At 38.6% G+C, this 22,264-nt stretch overlaps 1 protein-coding gene across 1 annotated transcript in view; it reads right to left on the reverse strand.

Moving 5' to 3' along the window:
• The window catches only part of adcy2b (adenylate cyclase 2b (brain)), a 111,835-nt gene that overhangs the window by 31,969 nt on the left and 57,602 nt on the right, over positions 1-22,264 (reverse strand). Inside the window, exons 5-14 of the mRNA XM_036566194.1 lie at positions 19,076-19,224; positions 15,443-15,554; positions 14,268-14,395; positions 11,064-11,222; positions 10,581-10,713; positions 4,437-4,613; positions 3,403-3,446; positions 2,320-2,400; positions 2,060-2,129; positions 1,825-1,922 (exon numbers count right to left, since the gene is read on the reverse strand). Of these exons, the coding sequence (XP_036422087.1) occupies positions 1,825-1,922; positions 2,060-2,129; positions 2,320-2,400; positions 3,403-3,446; positions 4,437-4,613; positions 10,581-10,713; positions 11,064-11,222; positions 14,268-14,395; positions 15,443-15,554; positions 19,076-19,224 (1,151 nt within the window). The remainder of the gene's footprint in view (positions 1-1,824; positions 1,923-2,059; positions 2,130-2,319; positions 2,401-3,402; positions 3,447-4,436; positions 4,614-10,580; positions 10,714-11,063; positions 11,223-14,267; positions 14,396-15,442; positions 15,555-19,075; positions 19,225-22,264) is intronic.

Consider the following 22,264-nt stretch of genomic DNA (forward strand, 5'->3'; position numbering starts at 1 on the left):
AGCAGAGTTAAATAAGCAAACAAACAAAAAACAAACAAATAAATAATGCAATTAAATAAATAAGTGTGTTTTGTGTATCATAAATATTACCATTGTGAACAATTTTGTTGGTGGACAATTTTGGGTCAAGAAGGTGGCAGGTGTTGTCTTTTTTTTTTATTTTAACTATGTGACCTTAATACTTAATAAGTTGAACTGGCTGAAGTAAAACAACAAAAAAGATTTTTCCACTTTAAAAGCAGTGCATTTTATTGTGAGTGGACAAATTATGCTTAATTAGAATGTATTTATTACTTTCAATTGTTTATTAGCATTATTTTTCATTGTATCAACTTAGGTTTCACATGAATCTGAACATGACAATCACATAATTTCCACAGAGTAGACAAAATTTCCAATTTTCCAAATTCACTGACATCCAGTGAGAACAACAGTGGCTGCATGTTCCCACCAATGATTGCACCGATTATGTGTATATATAGTGTATATAATACATAGTCAGGTTCAGCTCCACTGTAATTGGAGCCCCTTACTCTCGTTCATACAGCTTGTGGATTCTGGTTACAGTGTTACTTGGAGGCTCTGTTGTTGCTTTTGTTAGTTTGCTGCTCATTGATTTATCTATAGTTCTCCTGCTTTGACTTGCCAATTGAAAGTTGTATTTGAGTCAGAGGGCTACAATCACAGAGTCATTGCAACATACAGCGCACTGCAGCTGGGCCTCTACAGATGGTGTGAGGAGTCAGACTATTTATGAATAATGCCACTAATAATTATCGGCCAATATTCGATATTATCTGGCAATATTAAATATTATCTGAATTTTTAGGCCCTTAACACTGGTATCAAATTTTCATAACAGTTGGGTCCTATTTGTGAATGTAACTTACTTGTGCCTTCAACTAAGGACAGTATTGACTTTTAATCACTGTTTCTTACTTCTAGTGATTTATTTGCTGTTTAGTACAGTTGTATGCAAAAGTGTTTGTTTTTTTTTATATTTTCTAAGTGAAAATAAAGTAACACATTCTCAACAGAGGATGTACTTCTGCACATTTTAATGCACGATTACTGTTTATTTGCTGAATTCAACATACTGGGAACATAAAATGTGGTCTGTGCAAAGTTCTAACATATTTAATATTTTATGTCTTATTTTTTTCCAATATATTAAACCCAACAAATAAATAGGAAATGTTCTCTGTGGAGGACAGTTTTGCTTAGAAATTCAACATTTGAACATCTGTTTTCATACGTTTCATAAGTTTTTTGCATACGACTCTACATGCTCTCACTATTATACAGCTTTATTGTTAACGTCATTGCTAATATAGAGTTGGCCACCAGGTGGGCTTTGCATATAAAACGTTAATGCTGTTATAAAAGTTAGTGCTGGTCCTTCATGGCAGCTTATTTAATGGTGTTATAAAGTTGATATAAAGACGGAGCCAGGAAGTGAGGACACATTACAGGGAAAAATCGATGGACGCTTTCGGGTCTCTGAAAGTGCTTGTGGCCGACGCGCACAGTAAATTAGACCGACGACTCGCATGGATTTTTCTGTCTGACTTCCTACTTAAAGAGGCATAATTTCTAAAGCGGCTCGGTCTCTGATTCACAAAATCCATATCCATCTGCGCGGAGCTGCCCGTCTCTACCACACATTGATCTTCTCCTTATCGGTTTGTGTCTCCATCTTTCTTCCCGTTCTTACTGTCACTCAGGTCCTGTAACCTAGTATAACTGTTGTGGGGCCAAATAGTTGCTCACAATTAGGACATGATCGTTAGATAAGATGGGTTGAAATTTATGGAGAGTACTTACTTTGGCAAGACTAAGACTTGCACTATGAAAATACAGAAGAAGATGAGGCAGGCACAGGTGACGTAGTACTTGAAGGCAGGCAAAGTTGTTGCTCTATACTGTATGTGTAGAAAAAGACAAAAAACATTTTGAGGAGAGAAGTGAAAAGGCTTTAGGCTCTAAATCTGCCTCCACACACGAATTAGTTAGGCTAAAATTTGAATATTGAGAATCAGGTTGTGCTGTGAGAACGTACCTCTTTCTCCAGAGTCTTATTGTGAAAGAACAGAGATATCCTCTGTATGTCTTCAGACTTCAGCCACTGTCTGACAAGAGAAGGGACAAGAACAGAGAGAGCAGTCATATCTGAATAACACGATGATTGGCAATTATAGGAGTTAGACATAGAATAAACTGGCCATCTTAGTGGTCACTGAAATATTGCTGGATGCTCTTGTGGTGTCTATGAGAGGAGTCTGCTGTAGATTGGAGTAAGAAGAGAATAGGGCTACTCACTTTTGTGAGTTGATGCCATCAATTGTGCGAATCATCCTTTCATTTAGCTCCTCTTCAAAGCGCTTCTTCTGGGATTTTGTTCTGAATGAAATGAAAAGTGCCAAAAATGTACTAGGGCTATTTATTCCAAACTGCACCACAGACCACTTTCTATATTACTTATAATTTCTACAATTAAATTATAGTTGATGAAATTTGTTGTTGGGAGTGGGCTTCATATATACAAGCAACGTTAATGCTATATTACGATTAATACTACATTTATTACAGAAATAAAAAATGTGTTTACCATTAAATGCTACATATGGCTTCACTTATTCTACAGAATTTATTGCATTGTATGTCGTGTGTACTTGTACTATGCACACTCTCACTAGCTTGGCCTTTATATTGTTTTGTATGTTGCGCTAAGGCCCTGCAAGAATATTCATTTCATTATACACTTGTATATATGGATGGGATAACAGTAGGGCTGACATGATTACTCAATTAAAATTGACAAAATGTATTGATGAAAATGTACGTTCTCAGTGAATCAGCCTAGTAACTAGTTTGCCAATTGAATAATACACAGGTCATAATAAAGCAGCCTGATGATTCTCCATGAGGGGGAGCTAAGCCGCTTTTCTAGGTATCACTGAAAGAGAATAAACCCACACCAGCAGGATCCCACAAATGTATTTATGTATGAAGTAAAAGTGTATATGAAGCAGCATATTTCATTTCAAGGTCTAAGCTGAACAGCTCAGCCTAACAGGCTGCTCCAATAATATTCAGAGACAGACTTTAGCCAAAGATTCACTGTAAAACCGCAAAATACACAGTGAAAAAGATGCCACTTCAGTGTCTGTTAAAATTTTCAAATCCTTCAGATATCCATGTACAAGTAGAGCTGGCTTAAACCCTGTGTTGGAAGTGATCACCACTGCTAGCTTGGTGCTAACAGAAAACAGCATTATCATAGTAGTGGTATTCAGGCTACTTATAAAGTCAAGATTACTTATAGTGACAGCCCTATAAAACAGTAGAATTCTTCTAGACAGAAATTCTTCTTTCTTAATGATGTCCAGAGAGAAAACTGACCTTTCTGATCGTCCCTGAAAATGGTAGTGCCCCATTGGCACATCCTGAAAAGGAAAAAGAAAATCTGATGATGTAATAATTTCTGTTAAAGAAAAAGCCCAATTTTTCACTTGTTGGAGTACTGTACTCCATTCAGATTTGCAGATTACTCCACTTTTTTACGAGCACACACACTGCAAAAAAAGTGTCTTTTTACCTTAAATATAGTCAATAAATCTAATATTTCTCCTGTTGAGATTTTTGTAAGCTTAATTTAAGATTGTTTACCTTATTATTAGACTTTTTTACTTGTTTTAAGTATTTTTATTAAGTAAAATTATCTCCCCATATTGTTTTAACAAATGTGCTTGAAACCAGCAGAATTATGTTCCAGTTTAGTGAGATAATTTTACTTGATAAAATTGCCTAAAACAAGTAAAAATGTCTAGAAATAAGTGCACAACCATCTCAAAATGAGAAATATTAGACATATCGACTAGATTTCAGATCATTTCACTTGACAAAATATAATTTCTTGCAGTGCAACTACTGCCTAAAGTAAACTAAAAGACATGACTGTGATGATGTAATATATATTGATGTGTTAAGCTATTTATCTGGGCAGTGAGGGCAGTAGGATTTAGTTGTTCGTTAGAATAAATACAAATAAACAAATTAAGAGTACACTGTGAGTTGATGTGTGTGTATCTGCAATTTCCAAAGCTCTCCTGGAAGAGGTCCAGTATTTAAGGTTACCATACAGTATCTAATTAATCTAATCAATCCTTCATTAGATTAAATCAGGAGCTGCTGATGGAACTGAACTCCATGCGAAATCCATGCGATGGCTGGAGTGCAGTGAGAAAGAACAGAAACCAAACCTGTGTTCTTCTAACTGTATTCTCCTAACCAACATATTCATAACTTTTTTTAAAAAAAACTAAACATTCTTGTATGTTTACTTGTATTTATTCCAATGTTATGTAGCATTTATACTGGCAAACACTGCTGAGATAAACAGTTGGAAACTGTTTTCACGGCTGCCTAAGACTCACGCGTGTGTTGATCTTGCCGTTCTCGTTGGTCATGCTGTCTCGGTGGTGCAGGTTGGCGAAGGGTTTGGCCGCTCCCCAGGACTCCAGGTACTGAGTCATGCGCACAGATGCCCTCATCTTCACCCCATCCAGAGCGGGACGGGGGCGGCAGTGAAGCTGCGGGCTACGCCTCTCACCCTGGGAGTTAAAGTACGTCACATACATACATAATACAGTATGATTCGCAGATGTAGATGATCATTGTGTGTGAGAGCAGAGAAACTACAGTAACAAGGTCATATAAAGCTTTGCATGTAACAACAAAGGAAGACAGTAAAAATCACCAAAACACACCTTATTTCACTGTATTCCAACTGAAGCCCTGGCTGCATTTAAGAGTGTAGAATTTCATGTTTGGACATGTACACTTGGAGGTACACTACCCTTCAAAAGTTTGGGAACACCTTGCTTTTCAATTTTTTTTTAAAGCGCCCATATAATGGAAAACCAAACCTCACTTTTTTTCAGGGAAAAGTTTGATGTAGTACATAAACAGCGCTAAAGGTTCAAATTGCACTGTTCATTCTCCCAGTTCATACAGTCAGTATACATTATATGGACAAAAGTATTGGGACACCTACACATCACACCCACAGGAGCTTTCATGACATCCCATTCCAAATCCATAGGCATTAATATGGAGTTGGTCCCCCTTTACAGCTATAACAGCTTCCACTCTTCTGGGAAGCTTTCTACAAGATGTTGGAGAGTGTCTGTGGGAACATTTGCCCATTCATCCAGAAGAGCGTTTGTGAGGTCAAACACTGATGTTGGACGAGAGGGCCTGGCTCGCAAGCTCAGTTCTAGTTCACCCAGAGAAGCATGACTCGTCACTCCACAGAATATTTCCACTGCTCCAGAGTCCAGTGGCGGTGTGCTTTACACCACACACCCCAATTTGGCATTATGCATTTTGATCTTAGGCTTGTGTGTAGCTGCTTGGCCGTGGAAACCCATTTCGTGAAGCTGCTAACACACAGTTCTTTTGCTGATGTCGCTTTCAGAGACAATTTGGAACTCTTTAGTAAGTGATTCAACAGAGAACAGGCACTATGCACTTCAGCACTTGCCGGCCCCACTCTGGCTATGCGCTTAATTTGATCCACCTGTTAGCAATGGGTGTGGCTAAAACACCTGAACTCAATAATTAGGAGGTGTGTCCTAATACTTTTGTCTATATAGTGTATGGTAATTAAGCTGTAAACAGCCTGTTTTGAATTCATTGTTTCTATGATATCAAAGAAAGCCAAAACATTTATAGATTTCCACCTATTCAGCCTACAGCAGTTTAGCTCCACCCATTCATGTTGGAGTTTTTTAAAGAGCATTTCAGCTTGGACTGAATGAACTGGCAATGTTACTGGGTGAAAATGAAAAGCAAGTATTTTTTACAAACATTAATTTTAGCTCCCAGAAGTCATTAGGCCTTCTCTGAAGGCCTAGAAGTGCTTGAGTGCCTGAGGCCTGAGATTTTTTTGTTACATAACTGAAAAGTAACAGTAATTTTAAAAGAAGGCAATATGTCCTCAAACTTTTGATGACTAATTAGCACTTTATTTAGATCTCATCCTGACAGCTTGGGACACTTTCCACATGAGCAAACTCTCTTTCAAGTGCAAAATCGTAGCCAAAATTCACCGAGACTGTGTGTTAATCACATAAGTGAACCAAATGAAATTGAACTATGTTGGTATATAATCAGCAATTCGAACTATGAAGCAACATAAGCAGCAATTAATCAAGAGCAGTTTCAAGATGGCGCAAGAATAGCAGCATGATCAATCTTAAATTTAGCGCACGCTGTGAGTCGAGAGGTGGCGTAGGAGGAGCCGTGGGCCGCTGCGGGTCGGCCTGCTGAAAGGCTTTAGAGGTGGAGAACAGAAACCTGCAGGAATCCCTCAGGAGAGGAGCAGCCGCTGTTGAGCCCATAGGCAAGAACAAACATCCACTGATGGAGCCAAAATAAATGACCAGATTTGAAAAGAAGCAGAGGGTGTTACGTAGGAATATACGCTGCCAAGCTGAGTGATTTCTGTGGGCAGGAAAAAACCCACACACATCTAAAAACATAAGCATTCTGGGATCATCTGAGTTGCAGCGTCTGGTTTTGCTCAGCGCTGTGCCAGGTTGCCACAGTAAATAGACGCTTTTCAAAGGAGACGTTTACGGAGGACGGCTTATGCTTGAACTGATGGTGAAGTAAAGGGCTGTGGAGGGGCTGCCAGACACTGGGGATGTTAAATCTGATTACCGAAGGTGCTTTAATTCAATCAGAGGAAGCGACACCATTGTTTTTCCAAGAAACCATCAAACCAGTGCCAAAGCATTTTACTCGTGCAGTGCAATACAACACAACCATCTGGGCTTTAGACATTTAAGATGGTCAGGAGTCCGTGTTTGACCCTTGGAAGATGCAGTTATCACAGGAACAGAATCAGGTTGTGATTTCAAATTAATTCTGTTGAAAGTGCAGATTCCAAATTTTCCATCCATACCACATTTGTGTTTGTAAGTAAAAGAATAGATATTTTATTATGATTGGTATTTGATGAAAAGTTATAGCTGTGGGTACAGTCCTCTTTCTTTATTTTGTTTTTGCTTTGCAATATCTGCTGATATATTTTGCCAGTGTGGACTGGAATCTGTCAATACAAAATATAAATTGAATGTAAATGAACTTATCTAATTCACGATGTAATTAAGTACGTAATTACTGGAGCTGTCAAGGTTAACCTGTTACTAACATGTTACTACAATAACCACCCATTTTTTAAGTACTTAACATTTTCTGTAGTACTTTAGGCTGAAGCTCAGCTGTGTTTCTGTGACAGAATCTGTGACTGACAGTGCTTGCTTGTGATGAAAACTCAAAACTTTGTTCATTTTGGACCCTTTGGACCCCCATATGGACCCTTCTGATGAAGGTTTGTCCACTCATATAGCTAAATATAACAAAATGAACTGCTTTTTTAAATGGAGAAAAATGTCTTTAGGGTCAAATTTGAGCAAATAAGACAACTGCGAATAACTGTGATGAACCACAGGAAATAATGTGATTAATCATGAGTCATTATCTTAATCATCCTACAGCCATAGCACTAATTACATTTAAATAATTATGTGATGTAATTTGTATGACAATTACAGAAATAAATCAGATTTGCACGATTTTCTGCTTCCCCAGATGTGTCTAAATTTTGCTTCTTCAGTTTAGACATGGAGCTATGAGGCTAATGTAGTTAACCAACATTAGACGTCAATAGCCACTCAAGTCATTTCTATAAATACGTGCCCAAAACATCTCTCAATCCACTCAAACCACATCCAGCTCTTCATTAAGGTCACATAGACTTGTGAATGTGGTTTAAAACAGAGGTTCTCTAAGTTTTGCACTCCAAATCTCAACTTTTTATCACACCATAAAGGCCCACAACCAAAAAAAAAATTGCATAAACTTTTTTTAATTATTTCTCAACTGCTGATCCTGAGAACCTGAAAATTTGGCCAGAAAAGTAGCTTAAAGGTCAGGTTGCAAATTAGAGTCCAATCATAGAAATCAAAATTTGCAGTGTCCTTCAGAAATTAAAAAAAAGAAAGGAGAAAAAAAACTATTTTGTGTTTAGAGCTTCAGTGCTAAATTCTATGTAAAAGCTGGCTCTGTACACTCTCATGCAAAAAATGGCCCAATCCAAAATTATTAATGGTTTTTACTAACAGTTTTGGCCAGTCAGAGTCCAGATCTAACTCTTATAGAGATTATTTGGTCTCACATTCAGCACAAACTAGCTTGGCAATGTTTTTTCAGCTGTGAGATGCCATCAGTGCTGAGTTAACCAATATTGACGCTTCTTTCTATAAACGGCTTTCTGCAAATTTAACCACTCATTATCTAAGCCACTTATCCTTCTGGGTCGTGGAGGTTGCTGGAGCCTATCTCGGCAGTCATTGGGCAGAAAGCAGGAAACACCCTGGACAGGTCGCCAGCCCATCGCAGATCAGTCACAAACACATATGCAATCACAAACACAGTCACACCTAGGGGCAATTTAGTATCTCTGACTGCACGTCTTTGGGAGGAACCCCACACAGACACGGAGAGAACACGCAAACTCCACACAGAAAGGAATCGAACCCAGGCCCTTCTTGCCGTGAAGCGACAGCGCTACCCACTGCACCACCATGCCACCCCAAGCTTCAAATCAAAGGGGAAAAGCTAGTAATGATTTGTTGTTAAGATCATTAAAAGCTTAATGATTTGCCATTGTGAGTTGGTGAGGCTCAGTCAAGACAGTCAAGATTTCAAATATAATAAAAGACAAAACAGAATGAATTTTGTATGTTAGTTCATTTTACATGAGTGATAAACTATAAATTGCGGTTATTCATAAACTCCTATAATAAATAAAACCTAACCAGTCTTAATTTAGCTCTACATTCAAATTTTTTTGGAAGAAAAAAAAGAAAGAAAGGTTAAAGATATTTCTCTGTCCTTTCTCAATCTTAAGGTCTTAACTGAAAGAGCAGAGCACAGCAGTGACCTACTTATCCAGTCTTACTGTGCATTTCTGTTTGAGTTGTTGTCATTAGTGCTGTTTTAGTGGGAATATAGTGGGAATGTAGTGAGTATCATTGAACATAAGACATCTACACGTTAAGCCAATGTGAGCTTGTTTTATACCAGAAATGAGGCAAATTAAGTGGAATGTTTCTGCAAAGAATCGTCTACAGTTGCTTGTGAGTGGGTGAGTGAAGCGTCAGGGGAGTGTATTTTGTTTCTAAAGGCAAGGGTCAAAAAATAAATGAGGCTGCTTTGTACATTTCTGTTGCATTGCTGTGGCTTCTATTAATATTGTTTACCATTTAAAACATTTGAGACAATATTCTTTACTGATTTTTATGACATAAAGTGCCATTAGTGGCACTGGCTCACCCCTTCTAGAAAAAACACATAGACCAGCATGGTTGGTCACCAGCATAACTAGCATATGTTGTGTTTTGGATGCTGGTAAGCTGGTCAACCAGCAAGACCATGCTCTGTGATCATGATGGGTATGTACAGCCCTGGGCCCACCAGAGCGTGCTTCACTGCCCACGTGTTGTCAATCGCTCAGTAGTTATGAAACCCTGGTTTAGGAGACACTTTGACTTACTGTAAAGTATAAAAATGAACAAAACGTCACAACGTAGCTGAACGCAGTGGGCAGTCATTTTAGACAACGGGTGACAAAATCTGACTCTTTGTATACACAGAAGTTATGCAGGCCTACAGATGATGTTTGAGATTTCTGTCATTTATTTTTATACATAACTGTTAATGTTGAATTTTCAAACTGAACATATATGTTTTCAAATAAAACAGCAATTTTGGATGTATTCTAGTGTCCATATGCCTGTATAACGTGCATTTACACAGAGTCAGACTCTGCTGGGAGGTCAGAATTCATCGCATGTTGTCTAAAATGACTGCCTGCTGTGTTCAGCTACACAGTGAAGTTTCGTTCATTTTTATAGTTTACAGTAAGTTTTATTGTGTCTTAACAACATCAACAAGTCTGTGTGACCTTAACGAAGACCTGGGTGCAGTTTGAGTGGGTCGAAAGACGTTTTGAGGATGAATTTACAGAAAAGATCTGGGTGACTATTGACTTCTAGTGTGTGTTAGCAACGTTAGCCTTGTATCTTCATTTCTAAACTAAAGATGTGTGAATTAGATTTTTTTTGCTGAATTATTCCCTTTAAATGTCTCATTCAGGGGCGGCACGGTGGTGCAGTGGGTAGCGCTGTCGCCTCACAGCAAGAATGGCCTGGGTTCAATTCCCGGCCGGGCGACCAGGGTCATTTCTGTGTGGAGTTTGCTTGTTCTCCCCGTGTCTGTGTGGGTTTCCTCCCACAGTCCAAAAACATGCAGTCAGGTCGATTGGACATGCTAAACTGCCCCAGGTGTGAATGTGTGTGTCTGTCTGTCTGCCCTGCGATGGACTGGCGACCTGTCCAGGGTGTATCCTGCCTTCCGCCCAGTGACGGCTGGGATAGGCTCCAGCACCCCACCACGACCCAGAAGGATAAGCGGTTTAGATGATGTATGTATGTATGTCTCTTTCATACCTTGGGGTTGATGACCAGGTAAGTAACGATGCCGTGCTCTTTCAGGTACGAGTCTCGGCTCTGTCCATTTCCCGCCTCCACTTTATACGACCCTTTCAAATGTTCCAGCGTTACAGAAGAGATGTGAACCCGTCTGTGGAACAGCACACAGGACAAACAGCCGCACCGGAGAGAGAAAACACTTCAACCAAAACACGTGGACGAGAAATATTACATCAACCCTCTTCTGCGGCTCACAGAGAGAGGACGCTAAGTGTATAATAGGAACGAGGCACCCAGATAATGAAAGAGACAGAGCGGCTTTTATTGTCTTTTAGTCGAACAAAAACTCATCATCACCCACAAGCACCTTTAGAGTGCTCTCCACAGGATGTTTATATTAACATGAAGAGCCCTTGATCGATTTAATAGCGCTCATCACAAATACAAAGACAAAGAGAGAGAGAGAGAGAGAGAGGGAGAGAGACAGTACAAAAAGCTCACCCAGGTACACCTCCAGCCTCCATGTGGTTGGCCAGAGTGACGTCATGTGACCAGACATCGTACTGCCATTTCTGGAGGCCAATTACGCCACACAGAACGTTCCCAGAATGCACTCCAACACGCATGTTAATGTCGACCCCAGTGGCATCTCTCACCTTCCTGAAATGACACGTCATATGTCAGCATGGCAGCATTCCTGATTTATTAAACACGCTATTTAGATTTGTACAGTACCTGGCGAGTTCAGTTACTATTAGAGCTTCAATAAACCGTAGTTACTGTACATGTGTACATATTTACAGTGAAAAAGTGATGCACTGAATTGACTCAATTCAGATGTGTACATCAATTCCACACAAATACAATACACTAGATCAACACTGTTACTGCCCAAAGTAAGTAGACTAATACACAAGAATGCTGATGTACACTCTTAAAAAAAAGGGGGTCACAGATTCCACAGCATCGGCTTTATCAGCCAAGTTCATTCATAAACTTTCCTCTTCTATGTTTATTTTATTATCATTATTATATTGTTTTCTTTTTCTTTTTCTTTATTTTCCTTTCCACTTATTTGGTACTAGTCTGCGTTCTCTTTCTCCCTCTTGCTCTTTCTCCTCCACCTCATGGTTTCTCTCTCTCTCTACTCCCTCCCTTTCTTCCTCTTTCTCCCTCTCTATCGCACTTCACCTCCTTCTCCCCACATTCTCTCGTCCTATCTCTCCCTCTCCTTGATCCTCTCTCTCTTTCTCCTCCCCCTCATGGTTTCTCTCTCTCTCTACTCCCTCTCTTTCTTCGTCTTTCTCCCTCTCTATCTCACTTTACCTCCTTCTCCCCACATTCTCTTGTCCTATCTCCCCCTCTCTCTTCATTCTCTCTCTCTTTCTCCTCCACCTCATGGTTTCTCTCTCTCTCTACACTCCCTCTCTTTCTTCCTCTTTCTCCCCCTCTATCTCACTTCACCTCGTTCTCCCCACATTCTCTCGTCCTGTCTCCCCCTCTCCTTCATCCTCTCTCTCTTTCTCCTCCCCCTCATGGTTTCTCTCTCTCTCTACTCCCTCTCTTTCTTCCTCTTTCTCTCCCTCTATCTCACTTTACCTCCTTCTCCCCACATTCTCTTGTCCTATCTCCCCCTCTCTCTTCATTCTCTCTCTCTTTCTCCTCCACCTCATGGTTTCTCTCTCTCTCTACACTCCCTCTCTTTCTTCCTCTTTCTCCCCCTCTATCTCACTTCACCTCGTTCTCCCCACATTCTCTCGTCCTATCTCCCCCTCTCCTTCATCATCTCTCTCTTTTTACTCCACACTGTTTCTCTCTCTCTACTAACTCTCTTTCTTCCTCTTTCTCCCCCTCTATCGCACTTCCCCTCCTTCTCCCCACATTCTCTCGTCCTATCTCCCCCTCTCCTTCATCCTCTTGCTCTTTCTCCTCCACCTCATGGTTTCTCTCTCTCTCTACTCCCTCTCTTTCTTCCTCTTTCTCACTCTCTCTCTCTTCACCTCCTTCTCCCCACATTCTCTCGTCCTTTCTCCCCCTCTCCTTCATCCTCTCTCTCTTTCTCCTCCACCTCATGGTTTCTCTCTCTCTCTAGTCCCTCCCTTTCTTCCTCTTTCTCACTCTCTCTCTTCACCTCCTTCTCCCCACATTCTCTCGTCCTATCTCCCCCTCTCCTTCATCCTCTTGCTCTTTCTCCTCCACCTCATGGTTTCTCTCTCTCTCTACACTCCCTCTCTTTCTTCCTATTTCTCCCCCTCTCTCTCTTCACCTCCTTCTTCCCACATTCTCTCGTCCTTTCTCCCCCTCTCCTTCATCCTCTTTCTCCTCCACCTCATGGTTTCTCTCTCTCTCTACTCCCTCTCTTTCTTCCTCTTTCTCCCTCTCTATCTCACTTCACCTCCTTCTCCCCACATTTTCTTGTCCTATCTCCCCCTCTCTCTTGTTCTCCTACCCCTTACTCTTTCTCTCTCTACTCCCTCTTTTTTCTTTTCTGTCTCTCTTTCTTGCCCCCCCCCTCCCAGTACACTTTACTGGTTGTCTGAATAATGCATTCAGTGGACTGTCTTATTCCATGCTAGAAATATTTTTAGCAATGCACATATCAGAATATGACAGTAGTTCCAGTGTCTGGTGTTGAGATGTGTGAGTTACTGTGTGAGTATGTGTTGTATGCATGCGATTGTTTGCTTCTGTATGCAGCCACTGCTGATGTGGATCAACATATCTTCTCCAGTCCTGTCGCAGTTAAGCCTGAATAAAGTGAGTGTGTATGTTTGTGTATACATGCAGGATACATTTAGTGATCAGACTGTGACTGATGCACTAGTTCAAACCTTCAGTTCACGATGAGGTAGAACAGACAATAAGAGCTACGAGTCTCCAGCACAGTGAAAAATAGATTTGTGTCCAGGCTTCTGCACTGAACTCATCATACTCTACAGTATATTCTTCATGGTACTGACAGAAGGCCAGTGATGCAAACTGTTCTGTGTAATCAATTTCAACCTTGTCTTCATTTGGAGGACAAAGAGCCTTACTATTAATATAATGCAGTATTTTATTTTCTTATTATCATCTTACTGTGTTTTTAGGTAATAATGAAAATCTTTTTAATAGCCTTTTTAAACTTTTAGCTGTATCTAATGTTGCATTATGAATGTCTGTAGTATTTGCAAGGGGTTTTCATTCATAGTTATTAAACAGTGAGTCTTTATGAGCCTACATTTCTAACATATTGCTATAAGCCTACATCACATGTAGTCACATAGTGACTATTTTCTAGAATAATTTAGTGACTGTTTTTATATTTGTATTTTTATATTTAATTTTTAATTTTCATGTAAGTCATGTCAGCTTCTAGCAATACAGTCAGCCACAGAGAGAGAGAGAGAAAGAGAGAGAAAGAGAGAGAGAGAGAAAGAGAGAAAGAAAGACAAAAAGAGTGGGAGCGAGCAAGAGAATGAGAAAGAGAGAGCAAAGCAAAGAGAAAGAAAGTGTGAGAGCAAGCGAGAGTGTAAGAGAGAAAGAGACAGAGATGCGCAAGAAGAGAAAGGCAGTAACAGAATAAAAGAGAGAGAGAGAGAGGGAGGGAGAGAGAGAGAGAGAGAGAGAGAGAGAGAGAGAGAGAGAGAGAGTGTGAGAGAAAGAAATAAAGAAATAGTGGGGGAGAGAGAGAGAAAGAGAGAGAGAGAAGGGGTGGTGTTTTACTTGATGGCCTCACACATGTCCAGTCCCATCTTTACGCAGTTCTTGGCATGGTCAGGCAGAGACTCAGGCAGACCGGACACACAGTAATAACAGTCTCCTAAAATCTTAATCCTCATACAGTCATTATCCTGAAACACAAACAACACAGACACAAATTATAGCTGATTAGACTAAACACAGTCATAAACCCCTTAAACTGCAGACCTACTATTCAAACTCAAAGCCAAATTTTATTCAGTGCTTTTTCAACAGGTGTTGTCACAAAGTAGCTTTACAGAAAATCTGGCTCTGAGCCCCCATGAGTGTCGCCAGGGGTGACAGTAGAAAGAAAAAACTCTCTAAGAGCAAGAAGAAGAAACCTTGAGAGGAAGCAAGACTCAAAAGGGGAACCCGTCCTCTTCAAGTTGACACCGGGTATCAAAACAAAAAACATAAAGGCAAAACGAACTGTTAAATGGCTTTTAAAAAAATTTAAATGACATTTGTCTGTATTATAAAATGTAAAACCATATAAACTTAAATTTAAATTTATAATACTATGAATAATTCGCTAACTACCATGAATTATTTTGCAAATGCAATGAATTATTTAGTAAATATTATAATTATTATGTATATACTCTGAGTTATTCAGTTCTATTATAAGTTTTTAGTAAGAACTATAAATGATTCAGCCGTCCACCCAATGACTGCTGGGATAGGCTCCAGCTCCCCCGCGACCCAGCAGGATAAGCAGCTAAGGAAATGTGTGTGTGTGTGTGTGTGTGTGTGTGTGTGCAACTACTATGAATTATTCAGTAACTACTATAAATGATTCAATAACTACTCTGAATTATACAGTATAATCTAGTTTCAATTATTGAGTTACTACTATGAATTTTCAGTAACTATTATGAACTTTTATTAAATGTTCTATAATTCTGGAATCTACTATAATATCCAACAATAATAATTCTATTTTTATTTATAGAGCACTTTTCATACCAGTGGCACCTCAAAATGCTTTACAGACTATGAATTATTCAGTAACTAAATGGAAGTTTGGAAGCACCACTCATTCTTAAAGTTTAAGGCATATAATATACAGTGGATAGATAGATAGATAGATAGATAGATAGAAGTGTATTACATGCTGAAGTATGTATGGCAGTGAGGTACTGTGGTGTGTGCAGTACCTTGGCTATCTGGTCAAATTTGCCAAAAAGCTCGTTGAGCATATGAACCAGTTCTCCTGGAGAGCAGTCACTGGCCAGTTGAGTGAATCCAACAATATCTGCATACAGGATGCTGTCAAAACACCATAAAAGACCTTTAAGGGGATAGTTAGGCCTGGAGAATCCCATGGGAACCACTAGGGGGTCCCGCAGGCAATTATAACTAAACCTAAACAGCTGTTTTGACGTGCGGTGGGAACTTTACTAGAGGCACAGTGAAAAAATGAACTAAATGAATTCATCAGTGTGTTATGGATGATCATAATCCTGATGCTCTCCACGTCTTTCCCAAACACGCTGCTTCATTTTCTCCTCCAATCACTGCATAGCAGCCATTCCACTGTGCACCATTACTTTAATTCAGGCTTTTTAGTCGTGAGAGTATTTATTGAATGTGCTTTGAGTTTTTCAAGTGTCAGAAATTCAAAAGATGTATCTGAGGGATTTGTAACAGCGAGACCTGATACTTTGACAGAGTAGAGAATGCCCATTTCCAAAGCCAAGCATAAAATGTTAGCCACCCAAGTTAATGAAAACAGTTGCTGTGTCCTTGTTGGTAGTGATCAAAGGTAAGATATAAATGGGAGAAACTTCCACGCCCGCTGTGTCAGCCTGCTTTAGTTTAGAATGGCTGACGGTTCAGGTTTTTAAGTTTGCTGCTTTATTTTTTCATTATGTAAATTCTAGTTGTCAGATTTTAACCTTTAATTTTTTTTTATTTTAATTTTATCATCTTCATTGTTGTAAATGTTTTGCTTGTGAAGAGCAGACGCTTTACAGGGACACAGGGACTCAATATCTCAAAACTGCTCAGAACGTAGAGGGACATAAATTAGTTGTTGAGTTTATGTTAACCTGTGCTCTTGTTAATGTGTACGTATTGCTATTGTTAATCTGCAAGTATTGTTTGCTATTGTTTTGTCTCTATTGGACAAAAAATATGTGCTCATGGGGATGACATGCTCACCATCTGGGCCCAGGCAGACAGTGTCATACACTGTCAGAAACCACATAAGCAAGTCTTTTTGAGATTACTTACACTGCAAAAAATTGCATCTTATCAAGTAAAATTATCTTAAATATAGTTAATAAATCAAATATCTCATCTGTTACGATTGTTGCAAGCTGAATCTAAGATTATTTATCTTATTTCTAGACATTATTTACTTGTTTTAAGTAATTTTATTAAGTAAAATTATCTCACTATAATGGCAGATTATATTGCTTATTTTATGAAATGTGCTAGAAACCAGCAAAATTATCTGCCAGCATAATGAGAAAATTTTACTTGATAAAATTACCTAAACAAGTAAATAACATCTAGAAATAAGAAAGAAATTCTTACTTTAAGTACACAAACATCTCAAAATTGGAAATATTAGATATATTGATTAGACCTAAGAACTTGATAAGATACCATTTTTTGCAGTGTAGCAACTTAATGCGGTTTAATCCAAGTGATGAATTGATCAGGGAGTTCACTCAGTGATAACGTGTGGCTACAAGCTGATATTTCTTGTTAGCTGCATCTTCCATCTCCATCGTTAGCAATGTAGCTCCACTGCAAAGCTAAGGAAGCAGGTGCTAAAGATGTCTTGACTGATCAGCTACAGTTGGGATGATGTAAATTTGACTTTTTTTGCTTAAAACAACTTTCAGACTATTGCGTTTGTTACTGCTCACATAGAAGAGTCATGTGATCTGCTATTGCATCAAATTTTGATGTTTCCCTCCTTCTTGTTTTATCAGTGCTCTGCACCATGAAACCTCACACTGAGAGGGGTGTACTTCCCCCAGTGTTCTACACACTGTAATGGCACGGCTGTGAAGTCCGAGGCTTAAGATCTCTGTGAAATCCGGAGTAAATTAGTGCCTCTGTACTCTAACACAAATAGGGCTCTTCAGAAAGCTGTTGTGCTGTGGGAGGTCAGAGGAAACATCTAGCCATCTCCCTCTTCCTGCAAAACAAACACGAGTGCCCCTCATAATGAGCCGCGCTGTCCCTTCAGCATGCTCTCACCATGATGAAAAACATATTACGGGGGAAGAGTAAAGCTTTGAAGCGAAGCAAAATATTACCTCAAAAACATAAAGGACTCCTTGTTTTTCCATATGATGGAAGGAAAGCAGTTTTGAATAAAACTGAAGAATCTCTTTAATATCTGATCTCTGTTTAAAGGTGTATGGTTGAATATCAAGTATGTTTATGTATTTATAGAGGCTAGAAATGCACAAGAACTCTCAGCGCTCACTTGTATTTGGGATATTTAGCTGAATTCCACAATTTTTTCGAAATGTCTGCATAATCACTTGTTAAGATGTAAAGAAAGTCAGTGTGGATGGATATGAAAAGCACCATTCTAGAGAAATTTACCATCAGAACTATTCACAGAGGTGGTGACAGGAACTAGATGTCTATACTGCAAAAAAAGTAAAATTATCTTAAATCTAGTGGATATATCAAATATTCCTCCCATTGTAAGCTTATTTTAAGATAATTTAACTTATATCCAGACATTTTTTTACTTGTTTTAAGTAATTTTATTAAATAACATTTCACTTTATTGGCAGATAACATTGCTTGTTTTAAGAAATGTGCTTGAAAACAAGGTAAATTATCTGCCAGTACAGTACAGTATAGTATTGTTTTACTTAATAAAATTACTTAAAAGGAGGACCAATCAGGTTCAGGACCAGTCAGGTTCTGCCTCTTTGTCATGTCACCTTACTGCTCAGTGACTGCGGGAAAAGTTTATAAAACTTTATGAAACATGAAAATATGTTGCTGAAACTCTGCCTGTCTTCTTTTAGTGCTTTTAAAAACTCTTATTGTCCTACATTTTAGAAGCAATGAACCTTAAAGGTAATTAAATAGTGAACATTTGAATTCATGGGCTCTTATTTACAATATAAACATTAATTTCATTTATTCATCCATCTTTTCTTTGTTTTTCTTTCTCCCAAAATAAAACCTTTTGGTGCATTACAGTCACATTTCTGATATAAAACACAACCTCATATGGCCTTTAGACTCACCTGCCATACAAACTTGCGGGGACGGTTTATCACAGTAGCTTTTTTTTTCTAACTTAAAGGAAACTTAAACTAATGGTTTCTACCTAAAACTGACCTCTGCACTGGACAAAATATTTAGCACTGACCTTTGAATTTAATACATTAATGTCATGCTTTTTTGAATAAGAAAAAGATGATTTGTTCTAAAGCAAAAAATAAATGTCTGTTACAACGCTGATTTATGTTTAAAAACAAATTATGAGTAAACTGTTTGTGTTTGTGTTGTGAAAATCATCACTTCTTTTCATGTTTTGCCAGACAGAACCTTATAACTCCAAGCAGAAAGTGAGTTCTTACAGATTTGATAGGACTTTGATACTGCACATTTAGAATACATTTAGGGTGTCTGTCATTTTCATGTACATAGAGACGTGTTCCACGTATCAGTTTTGCTATTTGTAATAAAAAATCTTTGAAGATCAACATCTCAAAGCCGCTCAGAACACAGATAGAACCTTATAATGTCAAGGGTACGATATATCAGAGATATGTGTGGTGTGTTGGGCAGTGTGGTCCTACCTGACGTTGGTGTGTCTCTGCACGTAGAGGTTGTGGAAGTTGTTGGTGTTCTCGGCCTGGCCGCAGTTTGGCCCCTGCAGCCTCTGGATAATCTCCGCTTTCATCACACGCGCAATGTGTGCGGGCAGCAGGGACAGCAGAAGGCGCTCCTTTTGGTTAAAGAGAGGGTGAAAATGACCACAAACACAGAATTCTTAGGCTCTATAGGTAAGAAAGTTGAGGTAAAATATTGCGGCATCTAGACTTTTATTTTCCTGAATAAGGAGAAGAGGAATTCCACTGATTTTTTTTCAAATTTCTGAATAATTTTATACTTAAGATGTAAACAAGGTCAGTGGGAATGGTTTGATGTGAAGTTCTAGAGAAACTTATTGACTCAGACCAGTGTTAACAGTAGTGGTAATAGGAACCAGACCTCTGAAGGACAAGTGGTATGCTGTCAAATATCTGAGACATTGTTTTATGATAGATTTGAGGCAAAGTTTTGGCCTAAAACATATTTTAAAAATCCATTCATATTAAAAAAAACAAAATAGTATCCAAAGTTTTTTTTTAATTTACCACTATTTTAACATTATCAATCACATGTAAATCTAAAAAAATACATGTAAGTTTGCTGCACATTTTGAATAGTAAATAAAATATCTATATTTGTGTTGTAGACATTGTGACCCTGGTTCCTATTAGCACCACTGTAAAAAATCAATCATGTTTCTCTACATTAAACCATTTCACATCAAACCACTCTGACACACTTATATCTCATCGACTGAATTACATAGAAATTTTTAAAAAATGGGTGGAATTCCCCTGTAAATTTGTTTACAGTGAAGGTGACATAATCACAATGGTTTGTATGGCTTTAAAAGGACCTATTATGGAAGAAAAAGAGCCAAATGAATCAACTACAGAAATCACAACCACAGCGAAACTCAAACTTGTGAATTTGAGCAGATGGGTACTGCGATGCTGTTCTCTTCACTCAGTCGTGAATAAAGGAGCAGATTGGCTCCAGCCCAATAACTGCAGTGAAATTGCAGATGAAGTGTGTTCAGAGCAGAGCAAACTGTGACTTAGGGGGCACAAAAGGAAGGTTAATTATGGTCTGACTCGGGTGCATTTTCCTGACATTTAAAAAAACGACACACAGAAACGCTTTCAAATCAACGTGTTATTATCAAAACAGGCCATTTACTCTCACAATCGGCTTCAGGTTCAGCGCACATGTTTCTCAGACTGTTGCTGACGTGAATTGACTACAGCTGGGAAGCTGGGAAAATTAATTAAAAATTAAAATGAACATGCCCAAAAATGTCCAGATAGCCCTTCTGGTCAGTCAATTCAGCACCCATTTCAATTGTACACACAGCTTGTATAATCTCCATAGAAAAGTACTGACCAAAAGGAAAGGGGTGCTCTGGAGCAGATGCACAGGAGCCTAAGGTCACCATGCCTGTTGGCTAGAGTGGTATAAAGACCTCCAGGAGCTCCAGAACTGATCATCCAACATCAGTACCTGACCTCACTAATGCTCTTGTGACTGAATGCAATCAAATCCTCACAGCAATGTTCCAACATCTAGTGTAAAGCCTTGCCAGAAGAGAAGAGGCTGTTACTGCAGTAAAGGAGGACAAACGTTATTAAAACTCTTCATTTCAGAAGAAACGCTGGACGATCAGGTGTCTGCAAAAGTAGGTAAGCGTGGTAGGTAAAGGCAGATAAAGGCATCCATAAATAAAGAAATAAATTAATTAATACGTAAAAATTGTTTGCAGGATATTAAATCCTGGATTGTGTATTAGTGTCCTTAAACCTAGCTAATAAAATTGAAGTGATTGAATTGGCCTGACTTTATTGTGGACACAGCTCACGATGTCTTTTAATCATCTTCACAGGTTTAAAATCTCAGTGTCACTTTCAACAAAATGAGACAGTCTGCATTCTTTGATTTGAAGGATATAGCCCACATTCAGTCATAGCTCACATTTGTTGATGCCAAGCATATTATGCAGTTGTGTGCAAAAGTTTGTGCACCTCTGGTCAAATGAGATATTTCGTTTATTTTGTTGAAGTGAAAATAAATGAACAAAAACTCTACAGAGAACACACTTCCGCACATTTTTATGCACATTTACTTACTGAATTTAACATATAGAGAAAAAATTAAACATAAAATATGTCCTATGTAAAAGTATATAGTAAAAATAGCATATTTTACAGAATGTCATATTTAAGTTCTCTGTAGAGGATGCTAAACTTTCACAAACGACCGCATTTATATCTTCGGATCTTTACGACTTCAATGCTCTTCTTATGGGTCCTCTATTTTACGCTCTAAGAACACCACAGCTAATGCAAAATGTATGTATTATTATTATTATTATTATTATTTTTGTTATTATTAGTGTTAAATGATTTAAGTAATTCCACAGGTAGTCTAGTAAGTAAGTGAGTAAGTAAGTAAGTAAGTAAGTGAATAAATAACATATTCCAGGCTATATGTCAGCTCACCTCCTCAAGTGGAGCCTCAGTGGGAAATGAAGCGCTTAGCTACTGAAACAGTCAGTCAGCAGATATGGCCTGAGCTAATGTAGCGAGAGATCAGTCCATCTACAGAGCAGCTCCAGTGAAGTGGCGGTAAAAGCAGAGGGCCGTCAGGCTCTGCTGATGACGTTCATTAAAAATACCAACACATTGTGCCACACATGGCAGACCAGAGTGACTAGTGATGTACTGAGGCAAAGCTGCCATCCATCTCAGCGGTAATTACAGCAGAACATAAAAGCCTGGAGCCAAATAACAAAAGAGTGTCTGTATGAGTTAACAGGGACAGAGAGTGGGGAAAGTGGGAGATTTGTGGAGCATAACTGCACCGCAAAGGAGCTAAAAGAGCAACAGCGCAGGTGACATCTGGAAAATGTTGCATTTGCAGGTGTGTACAGTACAGCATCATGTATTTATTTACTTTGCAGTCAAAAATGAGTCATTATTTCAAGATGCTATGTCAAAATTTTGGGAAAAGTAGTCATCATAATGACATCGAATGTCAAAATTGGGAAAACAAGCAGCAACTAAGAACCAATTATTCATTTTTCAGCAGGTATTTGTGAGGAGATTAGATGTAATACTTGATGCTTCTGTGTAAATTTCTATTTTTTAATTTTTCCTGACTTTAAAAAATGAGTAACT

The sequence above is a fragment of the Colossoma macropomum genome, unplaced genomic scaffold (assembly GCF_904425465.1).
Source record: "Colossoma macropomum unplaced genomic scaffold, Colossoma_macropomum, whole genome shotgun sequence".
NCBI lineage: Eukaryota > Metazoa > Chordata > Actinopteri > Characiformes > Serrasalmidae > Colossoma > Colossoma macropomum.